The sequence below is a fragment of the Cylas formicarius genome, unplaced genomic scaffold (assembly GCF_029955315.1).
Source record: "Cylas formicarius isolate icCylForm1 unplaced genomic scaffold, icCylForm1.1 PGA_scaffold_4__25_contigs__length_36172078, whole genome shotgun sequence".
Lineage (NCBI taxonomy): Eukaryota > Metazoa > Arthropoda > Insecta > Coleoptera > Brentidae > Cylas > Cylas formicarius.
Window position 1 is genome coordinate 12,550,360 of NW_026844334.1, and position 12,633 is coordinate 12,562,992.

At 33.3% G+C, this 12,633-nt stretch overlaps 3 protein-coding genes across 3 annotated transcripts; 1 reads left to right on the plus strand and 2 right to left on the minus strand.

Annotated features, from left to right (window-relative positions):
- Positions 1 to 338: 338 nt before the first annotated feature.
- Positions 339 to 4,385, minus strand: LOC132701235 (vang-like protein 2-B). Its single transcript, XM_060669016.1, has 3 exons — positions 4,073 to 4,385; positions 3,804 to 4,014; positions 339 to 3,751 (listed from the first exon to the last, which is right to left on the minus strand). The coding sequence occupies exons 2-3, from the start codon at positions 3,929 to 3,931 to the stop codon at positions 2,209 to 2,211; spliced, it is 1,671 nt and encodes a 556-aa protein (XP_060524999.1). The 5' UTR covers positions 3,932 to 4,014; positions 4,073 to 4,385; the 3' UTR covers positions 339 to 2,208.
- Positions 4,386 to 4,616: 231 nt separating this feature from the next.
- LOC132700357 (periodic tryptophan protein 2 homolog) lies at positions 4,617 to 12,444 on the plus strand. The gene is made up of 17 exons (XM_060667608.1): positions 4,617 to 4,817; positions 6,016 to 6,148; positions 6,201 to 6,313; positions 6,370 to 6,593; positions 6,650 to 6,821; positions 6,872 to 7,058; positions 7,152 to 7,392; positions 7,446 to 7,613; positions 7,670 to 7,922; positions 7,988 to 8,162; positions 8,218 to 8,528; positions 9,140 to 9,287; positions 9,338 to 9,481; positions 9,655 to 9,832; positions 9,882 to 9,956; positions 10,010 to 10,226; positions 12,288 to 12,444. The coding sequence occupies exons 2-17, from the start codon at positions 6,131 to 6,133 to the stop codon at positions 12,436 to 12,438; spliced, it is 2,775 nt and encodes a 924-aa protein (XP_060523591.1). The 5' UTR covers positions 4,617 to 4,817; positions 6,016 to 6,130; the 3' UTR covers positions 12,439 to 12,444.
- LOC132700358 (prefoldin subunit 2) lies at positions 4,978 to 5,921 on the minus strand. The gene is made up of 2 exons (XM_060667609.1): positions 5,667 to 5,921; positions 4,978 to 5,486 (listed from the first exon to the last, which is right to left on the minus strand). Exons 1-2 carry the CDS (start codon positions 5,813 to 5,815, stop codon positions 5,198 to 5,200), a joined length of 438 nt encoding a protein of 145 aa, XP_060523592.1. The 5' UTR covers positions 5,816 to 5,921; the 3' UTR covers positions 4,978 to 5,197.
- Positions 12,445 to 12,633: the final 189 nt, after the last annotated feature.

The window sequence follows — 12,633 nt, forward strand, 5'->3', positions numbered from 1 at the left end:
GCAGTATTTAGTTCATAGTAATACATTCTTTATAAAAGAACTGACGATTTAGGGCATAAAGGGCATATTAAATTTGTTTGTTAAGAATGTTTTTCAAATGTGGATAGAATAAAGATAAATCAATCATCAAATAAATGCTTGGTGAAACTACTGCCAAAAATTGCATATGGCATAATTAGTCCCCTTCAACAATCTTTTGGCTTTGGGTAAATTTAAAAATTGGTTAAACAGAAAAAATTAATCGCTGATCGTAAAATTGAGTTTAATTTATTTGAAAGCCGTCGTCAACGTTGGATCAACTATGTCACCAAATGAAACACAAGGAATTGGAAGCCGATTTTACTTGAAAAATACAAAAAATATAAAAATCTCCTTCGGAGATTCGCAATAAATAAATAATTGAGCGTAAATAATGACATGTATATATACGTGTACGTTGTTTTTTTTTTAATGTATAAAATGATTATATCACATATTTACAATTCCTATAAAAATAAGTACGAAAGTTTCGGTTTAAGTACATCACACCATTGAGATTACATTAAAAATAACTCGTCGCCATTGAGTAATTATTGATATAAACGTGATTTTTACAAGTTTTAATTGAATACTTAATAATATAAGTATAAATAAATTATTGACAATGTTATAATATTTATTCACCGAAGAAGAAAAACTAAAAAAAAATTAATACTGCCGAAAAAATCAGTCAATTAAACAAGGATTACACAAATAAATAACTCAGCTTTTAAACAGGCAAAATTACTATGCAGTAGTAAAATTCTCTAGTAATTTTAAGTACGACGATACTCCAGTTGAAGTGCAAGAATGACATATTTATAATTTTGATGGGCAAAAAACAATTTAGTAATTAATCAATTAATTTTTTTTTGTTTTTTTTTTCCAAATCTTCTCATCCATGTCCTCAATTTTAAATAAAAACGAAGAAAATAAATAAATATTTTTCCATGAGTGCAATGGTTATCGTTAAATAATTGTATAACTGTGAATAGAATGTGTTACAATTCAAATTCTGGAGCCGTTAAATATTAGCAAGTATTCTTAATTGAATTGAAAACACTCTGTCTAGTAAAAGAGCTGAGGAACTTGAAGTTAGTATACAATTAAATTTTCCTATTTAAAATCTGAGACAACCCGTACATTAGCAAAAATGTTTTAGAATACCATAGTGCGCCAATGACAAAGGAAAAAATCTTCACCCAAATATTACTTATACTTTTTCAACAATATGACTACTACTAACACACGTTCATATTTTCAAAACACATATAGTGGATATGTGCGTCATTTTGTGCATCAGATTAAATTTAAACATTTCAAAAAGTCAGATATGTTATACTTACACCAGGAGACACAAATATCCCCAGGTTAGGGGATGCTCCAATCATTTTCAAATAATTTAAAATTATATTTCGTATTGCCGTTCGAAGAATTACAATAACTACTTGTAGTCGCAAGTACTTAATGTAATTCTTCCAACGGTAATACTCATATAATAAGGATATTTTCCTTAAGCTAAGTCAATTGATCATTTAACAATTCGCACGATCACGAAGAGAAAACGTTAATACACATACTCCTAAATTATGGGTTACACTTATTTACAACGTAAAAAAAAAAACACGCGAAAATAAATTTCTTAAATTAAGGGCGGTCTTTTCGGCCAATTCAATTTAATCTTTGATTTTTTCAACCCTTCTGTCTTTTCTGATAAGTTAATAATTTATTAAGTGAATAAATGTATAATCCTGCAGTTTACCAGATAACAGAACTTAGCTGAACTGCACAGGCATAAATTACCCAAAAATTCAGTTTCCCCACTCATATTATTTTTTTTAATCCTGTGTTGTCAAATTTCTTGTGTCAAACGTCAATAATTCATCGATTTTCAGATCCTTTTTAAATCATTTCCTATTTGCATATTCTGACCTATTTTCAAAGTCAGCTATTACAATATTTAAAAAAAAAACACTCCTAACATCTAATCTCGAACATTTGCATTCTGTAAATGATACTTTGGGATATTTTTACTAACTAGGTAAACTGTAGCATCACTTAACATTTTGAATTTAAATTAGGTAACGAATACCGCAAACTTTCACCCACTTTGACATTGTTTGAGACAACGAAATCTAACCTTACTTAAAAACTAACCTATATCAGTCGATCGAGTGAACTGTACATGGGTCATACAGACGTCTCGGAATTTAACCTCAATACAAATTTGTTGCTTTTTGGATCGACTACCTCTTCTGTAATATTGAAATGAGGCAACTTTTTTATGACGCAAAGCAACGAAACGTCATTCTGTCTCAATTGAAAAGTAACATTATCACCGATGGGTCTTGTCAACAGCTCCTCGCAGATCAGCGCCCAAGTCTGGACATCTTTCTGCTCTTTCTCATTTTGTAGCACAGGTTCGCTTACTAGGAAGGGCTCTAGGAAAGCTTTCGGTGTTAGATCATTGCTTAAGCAATGAGCTAAGTGGCTTAATATTGAATCAACGGTATGTCGGGGTTGTTGTCTAGTTATACGCAAGTATTTCTGCAAAGCCCTGGCCATAGAGGGAAATATAGCTTGTGCGGCTTCATGAGGATCCATTGGTATGGCAGGCACTTGATCATTATGTAAACGCTTTATGTGAGTAAAAGCTTCTTCAGCCGCTGTAATTAGCCTAGCTCTGCGCTTTTTTACTCTACGCTCATATTCATGTTCCTCATAAAATCGTTCGTTGTGACTAGAATCTCTCCGCCTAGCATGCGCAGCAAGCATAGCCCTCGATTGAGACTGCTGCATATGAGAATTGTTTATCCCGTCTACTTCATAAAATTTAAAACTTGTCGATGTCTTACGGGATTTTGACACGGGGATTCTTTCTAAATATGGATTATAAACTGGAAACTCGGTGTAATACTTTTGTAAAACCCAAACTGCAGCACGTTGTATACTGAGTTGACCAATTCCATATGCTTTACTGGCCCCATCAGGGCTTCTAACAATTTTGATATAGTACAAGGGTTGCAAGTGCCTTATTTCCACCAAGACCACTGCTAAATAGTGTATAAATAACAGAGTGTCGGCAAGGCTTAGTGCATAAGCAACTAAAGCTTTGTAATCAACCACTTCCTCAGGGGAAGCTGCTGCTCTGGCTGTTTCTGTGACTTGGACAATATAAAACAACCAATAAGCAAAACTACATATAAAAACAAAGACCAAAACCCCAGCGCGAAACATGAAAAACCGAGGCAAAGTAGAATGAGGTTTCCTTAAAAATACTGCCCAAGCACCAACTGCTAATATGGTCATTTTAAATGCCAATGATACAAGTTGACCTTTACACTCGGCCCCACATGCTAATAATTTTACACTATCTACCAATCCTATTTTGGAGGATAGGGCTGAGAAAAAACCTAGTTTTGGAAACACCACCATAGCAATTGGACTTAGAAATGCTACAGTTGATAAAACATATGTTATAATGACACCCATATATTGCTGACACAGAAAACTAAAGCCTGTATCTGGCTCACCAGGCCAGTTACTCACATCTTCAGTTGATTGAGACTGCTCTGAAGTGTTACCTGTTATAGCAGTAGTATTTTCACCCCAATTATCGTCTTGGGGTAGAATTTGCACCTCTATCACCTCTTGGCCATCTCTATTATCAGGAGTCAAAGTCACAGCCGTTTGAAAAGGAGCCATCTCGTCGTTTCTACGTGATTTTGTGCTTCTAAAAGAAACCAATCTATTTCTATGTAAAATTTACCATACAACCATTGCACCTAGTACTACGATGAGAATGTTGCCTGAAATTATTTCTATCACGGTTGCTCCTGGACCGCCTCGATCTGGAACTGTTTTCTGACTTCACTGATTCTGTTTCCATGTCTCTAGCAGTTTCATTACCCATAAGGCACCTTTTAGCAAAACGAATATTGAAAGATGCATGGAAATATGTGCATGTCCCAAGCAACAATGGTTGGTTTAAAGTAACTGAAAAGGTAACAAAAATATTTTAGATTTTACTTTTGATTTAATTAACTGAACTCACTTAATTTTAGAAAATTCTCATGTTAAGAACTTCTGAAATTGTTACTATTGGTCCGTTTTATAATTGCTTAAGCCTAATTTTCCCTAGGATAATTACAATTCCTAAAGGCCAGCAAAATGGCTTCTTGCTTTAATGATTCTAGCAACACAGACCGTAACTGAATAGAAGCATATTACACTACACCAGCACCACAGAGGTAGAAACATTTTTTTATCCTAATAATTAATTTACATAGGTCTTAAAAACATGCAATCCTATTTAAAAACCATTTTGGTTGTTTGTATAGTAGCATTCGGCTTGCCAGCAACGTCAACGTCAATGTCAGTTTTGTTCTCTCCTATGGATGGCTCAGAACAAGTCGTTTCTTTATTCTCTGGCCATAGATAACAATAGAGGTTTTTTAAACTCTAAGTAGTTCCACAGATTAAAAATGCAAAAATCAATCTACATAACGTCATAGTATATTATGCAACAAGTGCGGTAAACGACATTTGACTCACGAGTTTATTTGACACGAGCGGGGCGACTTTTTAATTAACGAGTGAGTTAAAAAGTTTACCGAACGTGTTGCATACTATACTTTTTCTACGACCGTTAGTTTTTGGGTCGATTTTCGCAAAACAACACGAATACATCCGATTGCTCCCAAATCCGTGCGGTAAAATCCCGGAAATGTCCGAAGTGGCTCGCATTCATGGGAAACGAAACTGACGTGGTAAAGTGACGCTTCCCGCACGCTAAATCGGTGGGTAATTAGGTACTTTACAGACGAGCAGAAAAATAAGTTTTTGAAATTTATAGATATGTTATATATTCTTTCACAAAAAGTATGCCAAAAATCACATTACTTAAAACACCACAACCTATAAACATCAAAATTGTATTTTACCTAGAATCAAACAAATTTATAAAGATATTTTTTATTCATTTGAAACTCTACTCTAATTTACAGAAGAGTACTTACAAAACAATTTTATTTCAATCAACCTGATGCTCCACAATAACATTTCAATATTAAATAAAATGAAAAAAATAAAATCAGTAACAAAAAGTTATGCATGTCGATATTAACTTTACACCATTTTAGGTATGAGTTTCACAATTTATAATGTACATTTGTTAATTTTATGACACTAAAACATTTCCACGAGATGATTCTGGTACTTCTTTGTCTTCTTGTTTAGCGTTATCTAAGCCGCGAAATTTGATATTAAACTTTTCTCTATATTCGTTAATCTCCTGGCCCTTTTTGGCCAGCTGTTCATCCATTTTTTCAATAAATTTCAAAAGCTTTTCTTGATTTGTCAATAAAACTGGCAGCACATCTTTCACTCTGCGTTCTGTTAAGACTCCGCCTACCAGCCTATAGCATTTTCTATCTTCGTTGACGTTTTTTAGCGTCTCTATTACCATCCTGCAAAACATGATGACATATTAATGAAACTCCAAAATGGAATTTACTTTCTAACCTACAACTGTTTGCACTAACACATTTTACGGACAATTTACGAAAACCATACTGGATTGACTTGAAAAATAATATCCCATGGGACTAAAAATATCTTAAGCCACAACTTCAGTGCATTTAACCTACTTGTGTTCATTTAAGTCTTGTTCAAACTCCGAAAGTTTTGAAATGAGTGTTCGTTGTTCCGCCCTTAATGTATGAAATCCAGCTATAATTTCCTGTGGGTCTGGGCCTTTTCCAGTCTTCTGTTTATTTTTCTTTGTGTCGCTGGCCATTTTTGGAAATCCAAAATGCTGTACAAAATCTTACACCTACACTGGGTCCTGAATCACAAACAAAATTAACCTTACTCACTGAAATCTTATTGGTACATTCTTCGTCCAAGGTTCAAAACCGGTAATGGTAAAAGTCTTCTTTTATTTTTGCGACCAAAACTACCAGGATCACATTTGCAAAAATCCGAAATGTCTTTTAGGTGATTAATAACACATGGAAGTATGAATAAAAAGAAGAAAGATAAGGTTAGGATTCGTTAACCTATCACTTTATTAGTAGTTTGTTTAATTTGATTTTTTAATTGAATTTTAGAGATGAAGTTCTTTTATAAAGTAAGTAAGTGAGGTGTATGGTACGTGCCTCTCCTTTATTAAGTGATTTTAGTTTAGCAACTTATTAGGAACTGTATATAAGGAAGGGAATGTTCTCTTTACTGGTGATAGTAATACGCTTCTTAGTACAGTTGGGAACCGCGTGAGCATGTTCGACTTGCGAAAGTATGTATTCTAAATGGTTAAAACGATTTTCGATTATTTTCATTTTGACATCTTAGTAACAATGCAGCTACGCTCCCAATAGAAAGCCGAACAAATTATACATGTATGGATTTGAGCCCTAATGGCCATATTTTAATTGCTATTAATGAAGAGGGTGACGCTCATATGATAAGTTTGATTTCTCAAACAGTTATACATAAATATCGCTTTAAAAGTCGATGTCAGACAGTAAAATTTAGCCCTGATGGCAAGCATTTCGCAGTATGTAAGGGCAATACAGGTAAAACTGACGCCAAAGATTCAATAGAAAGAATTATGTTGCAATAATTCTTTCAGCATTTGTTTTCAAAGCTCCAGGGCCATTCAGTGGTCAATATAACTCTTTTGTCATGGAGAAAGTTTTTCACAGTGCTTACGATGAGACCACATGCTTGGATTGGTCCTCGGATTCCAAAATATTGGCTGTAGGTTCTAAAGATATGTCCACCAAATTGTACCCTATGGAGAAGTAAGGTCTCGTTTAAAAATTTGCAAATCTATATTCCTTTCTAAATGTAGGTGCAAAAATTTTCGTATTACTTCTCTGGGAAATCACACTGCTGAAATTGTTGGGTGCTTTTTTGAAAAATATGGTTATGATATGGTCACAGTCTCTAAAAATGGACAAGCTTGTATATGGGAATGTACCATTGAGGCTGCAGATTGGCAACCTTTGGATGAAGAAAATCCACCGACAAAAAAGAAGGTGTTCTTTTTAGATATTTTATTGTATTATAATTTTTGTTGAATAAATTAATATCAATTAGTATAATTCATAATATACTTCTGCTTTAAATAGAAATCCCCTAATGAGCTGGAAGAAGATGAAGTGGACACTACCAAAAGCTTAGAAAATATGGATGAAACAGTAGATGCTCTTAGTAAAGTCAGTATGGAGGAAGACACTAGCAAAGATGTCAGCAAATTGTTCTACAAGAGGCTTGCTAGACATTACCTCTCAGACGAAATAAGGAAGGATAACAAGGAAGCCTTCTTAACTTCAGTTTCCTACCATAAACAATTAAAAATACTAGTTACCGGTAAAAAATAAGTTTTTTAAAATAAAGTCAATTTTTACTTGAAACATTTGTAGGTTATTCTGTTGGGGCATTTTTTATATATGAAGTGCCAGACATGACCACCATCCACTCACTAAGGATATCTGAAAATAAGATTTCCTCAATTTCTTTAGATAACACAGGTCAATGGATTGCATTGGCCTGCGGAGGGGTGGGGCAACTGTTAGTGTGGGAATGGCAGAGTATGATTTTGTTGATGTGTTTGTCTTTATTTTCTATAAATTTTACGCATTTTCAGGCGAAACTTATGTCATGAAACAGCAGGGTCATTCCAACAACATGGTCTGCGTTTCATATTCCAGCGATGGCCAAATATTGGCTACTGGAGGGGATGACGGTAAAGTTAAGCTTTGGAATGTTCAGTCTGGATTTTGCTTTGTTACGTTCAGCGAGCATAGCAGCGCCGTCACTGCCACAGCATTTAACAGTAGCAAAAAATTTGTTGTCTCTGCTTCCCTTGATGGTACAGTTCGGGCTTATGATGTTATAAGGTAAAGCAAATTTATTCCCACTAGATGATAATAATTTTTCTTGCATTTTCATTTTGGAAATATAGATATAGAAATTTTCGCACATTCACATCACCCAGACCTGTACAATTTGCTTGTGTCGCTGTAGATAGTAGTGGCGAGTTTGTGGCGGCTGGGGGACAAGATGTTTTTGAAATTTACCTCTGGTCTGTGAAAACTGGCAGACTTCTGGAAATCTTGGCCGGGCATGAGGGGCCTGTAGTCAGTGCTTCCATATAAATATCTAATACTTGCAATCTACTTTTTAAACTTTTAGGCGAGTTTGACTTTTAGCCCGGGCATTGGAAACACTACTTTAGTGTCAGTATCATGGGACAAATCACTTCGAATTTGGGACGCTATAGAGAAAGGATCTGCCCATGAAACCATCGATCTATTGTCAGATGGATTATGCATAGCGTTTAAACCAGATGGTCAAGAGGTTGCAGTTGCCACCTTAGACGGGCAAATTTCTGTGTTTCATGTAAAAACCGCCCAGCAGATTTACAATATAGAAGGCCGAAAAGATTTGGGAAGCGGCAGATCTGATAATGATTTGATAACGGCTAAGAAAAGTCTAGAAGCTAAGTAAGTTCATCTTAGATTGTACTGTTTTTTTTTTATTAATTTCTTTTGAGATGTGTAGTTTTGCGTATCTTTATATATATTTGCTCAATTCAATTACCTTAATGCAGAATTAAAAAATTGAATAACAAATACTTTCTCCATTTTTTCATAAATATATTAAAAACAAGCCGCAAAAAACACAAACCTCTGACTTTCAAATAAATCTGTTTGAACAGCGCCTGATCACCCTATATCAAGTTCTGTGTATAGGGTGCTCTTCATTATTATATTCCATCAATTTAAGAAAATTATTTGCATGAACTTCATTTTTGGATCATCTTTTTATAAATTTATAAAAAAAAAGGGGCAAAAAACAAAAAAGCTCTGATTTTCAAATGAATTTATTTTAACAGCGCTATATCAGGTTCTGTGTATAAGGTGCTCACCATTGTTATATTAAAACCAGTGATAGGAAAAAATTATTATTTATCAAAAATTCTATAGGCCTACATTGTATTCATTTGTTAATTAATCTTCATTAATATTCCAAAACTTTAAGAAAAAAAATATTTGCACAATAAAATTATATGCGCGTTTTGGTTTGATATCAGCTTCAATGCATTTTGTTTAAGGGCATTTACGAGTCTGTGCTATTCCGCGGATGGAGAGTATCTGCTCGCTGGAGGTATGTCCAAAAACGTTTGCATTTATAATGTAAAAGAGGCTTTGTTGGTAAAAAAATTTGAGATTACCCAGAATCGATCCTTGGACGCAGTGGATGTATACAAGTGAAGTCATATGTTTGTTCTTTTTTAACGTCACGATTTTAGGATTTCATCAATAGAAGGAAACTAACGGAGTTCGGGAATTTAGCGTTGATTGAGCAACGGGAAGAACGGGAGGGCGGTAACGTTGCTTTAAAATTACCGGGAGTGAGGAAGGGAGACATGGCAAGCAGAGCTTTTAAGCCAGAGGTATTCTAAATTGGCATTGACGGAGTCGGTACGCTTTTTCCAGGATTTTAAAATGTCTGTGATCAAGATGATAGGAAATTCGTACAAAAAGAAAAGAACATAAATCAATAAAATAAAAGCTTACTGGCGCCTCTTTCACTACAATCAGCAGGTGTTAAATAAATAGGTTCTAGATTAGAGTATTCTCCTTGCAATTTTCCCCCACTGGCGAACAATGGGTGGCGGCCACAACCGAAGGTCTTTTGATATACTCAATATCTTCTGGTATTGTGTTTGATCCATGGGATCTTCAAATCAATATCACTCCTAGCACCATAAGGCAGGCTATCAAAGATGAAGACTTTGTCAATGGTACTCGACTATTTGTTTACTTCTATGCATATTATATATGATTTTTTAGCTCTGACAATGGCGCTTAAGATAAATGAAGCCCACTTGATACAAGAGGTGATAGAGACTGTACCGTATAAAGACGGTAACATTTGTTTTATAATATCAGTGTTTTATGTTTTTAAAGTTTACTTTTAGTGGAGTTAATTGTCTCCGGTCTCGGCGAGAGATGCGTAAAAAAATTGCTTTTAATTATTGCCAGTGGACTGGATAATTCCAGACATTTGGAATTCTATTTAAATTGGGCCACTCACATCTTGACATGTTACGGGCCAAGAATTAAGGGGCAGAATATTCCAGCCTTGATAAGTTTGGAGAAGAGTTTAATCAGAAGGCATGAGCAGTTGTCAAATATGTATGTAAAAAATTTTTTTCACACTTTATTGAAGATGGTTGTATTACAATTAAATTAGAAGAAAAAATGAGACTTTCACAGTTATTTAATGAATTATGCCTGCAGTTATGGCAACACCGTGCCTTTATCAAATACAAAATATGACAATATTCCGACATCTATGTATATATAAACAGGTAGTAATAGATTTTTAATTACCAGTGTAGAGTTATAAATTTAAAGTCAAATTCATTAAGTAATAGATTCAAACATCTCATTTTGTTAATCTCCATAGCTTCGAACAAATTTAGTTTTTTGCTTTTTGATGGACTACGTAAAATATCAAAATTATCATCAATCTTGTGCATATCTGAATTTAAATGAATGGCATCCAAACTTTTATTTTTCCCTTTTATGTTGCATTTCTTAAATGTTCTACCTGTTTGTCCCATATAAATTGTGGGACATGATCCACATTTCAACTTATAGACTCCATATTTTTGAGTAATTCATAATTTAGTTTTATTGTTTTTTTAAAAAATGTCCTGTGGTGTTTTAGGTTTTAAAAGCAATCTTAAGACACAATTTAGATAGATGTTTTCTTGCTAGGTTCTCCTTAATATAGGATAGAGTTCAGAGTTATTTGAAATTGCTTTTGAGTTATAATCAATCTATCAAAGAGAGGTCATAACCATTGTTAAAAGTTATTTATTTTATATTTAATTCTTTTTCAAAATTTTCTGTGGAAAGTGGTATATTCAGTAGTCTGTGGATAAAAGCATAAAAGGCAGTAATTTTGTGTGTGTGTAAGGGTGATTTGAGTTATTATGTATTATTGTGTCTGTGTGTGATTACCAAAGTAATCCTTTGCTCGGCGGATGTTTATGTATATTTTCTAAATTGTCCATGAAAATTTCTGCAAGTAGTGGACTAAGTGGGTATCCTATAATTAATCCTTTAGCAAATAAAATTGACTATTAAATTCAAAATAATTTTGGTCTAAACAAACTATGAAACTATCTAGCAAGTCTTGTTTTATGATAGGGTTGACTTGTCTGTGAGTGAGAATATTGTCCATTAGGTTTATTACGTCAATTGGTGGAATATTAGGAAATATATTTTGGACGTCAAATGAAACTAGAATTGCCTTAGGAGGAATATTAATATCTTGAACCTTATTCATTAGTTCAAACGGATTTTTTATAACATATCTAGGTTTAAAGTTAATATGATATTCTAACATGTTTATTAATCTTGTTGAAAATTTAACTGATGGTGATGCTACAAAAGAAAATACAGGGCTTATTAGTATATCCTCTTTATGTCATTTAATTAAAGAATATAGCTTTGGAAGTTGAGAATTCATGATTATTAGGTGGTATATTGTCATTAAGAAGTGATAAATCTCTAATTACTGTAATCTAGTTTCCTCTGTATGGTAAATTTTACTTGCTGTTAACGGTTATAACCGCAATAACGTAAACAAACACGGCTTAGCTAATATAATAAAATCTCAACTTACAACTAGCAGTAAATTGCAGAATCTTTGCACATAGGTCTATTGCAAAATCATTAAAAAATAAGGCTTCCTAAAATAATATAGTATTTACAAGAGCAGATAAAGGAGAGACAGTCATTGCGATCGAATTTCTAGAATGTAGTAGAGTTATATCAAAAGCAAATCAAAACTGTAATTACAGATTCATCGCTTCTTAATGGCAGGGAAATATACCAACTAATAATCAACCTATATTCTTTAATTAAATTACACAAATCAAAAAACTAAATTTGATGGAAAATATGAAGGTTAACAAAATGAGATATTCGAATCTATTACTTAATGACCAATTAGATTTAAATACATCTCTGTTGTTAAATTTAAATTTATAACTCTACACCGCTAATTAAAATTCTATTACTACCTGTTTACATGTATAGGCGTCAGAATATTGTCTTATTTTGTATTTCATAAAGATACTGTGTTGCTGAAACAGCTGTCATAAATAATTAAATAAATAATTTAAATGTGTAAAATGGATTTTCATCAAGTAAAAGCTCTAATGGTTGTATTATTATTTTTAGTTGTGATTTTAATAAATACACACTGCAGTATGTAGCCACGTTAGGCAAGTTGTCATTGAGTCAAGAAGTAAAGGAAGAAAAAATGGAGGAAGACAGTGAGGACGCAGACAGCATAGAAGAAATAATCATTAGCAGTGATGATGAACTTTAATAAAGATATAATATTTTTACAATGTTTTTTTTTTTAATTTGAGGGTTATTCTGTAAACAGGCAAATTTTTGCTTTTTGTTAAACCTTGTTCCTAAAGCTGAAGCTACCATTTAGAAAAAATGTTTTATTTGGGTTCAAGATAATCATATAACATGCAAAATTATTGGACACTTTTAACATGTGATATCTTTACGC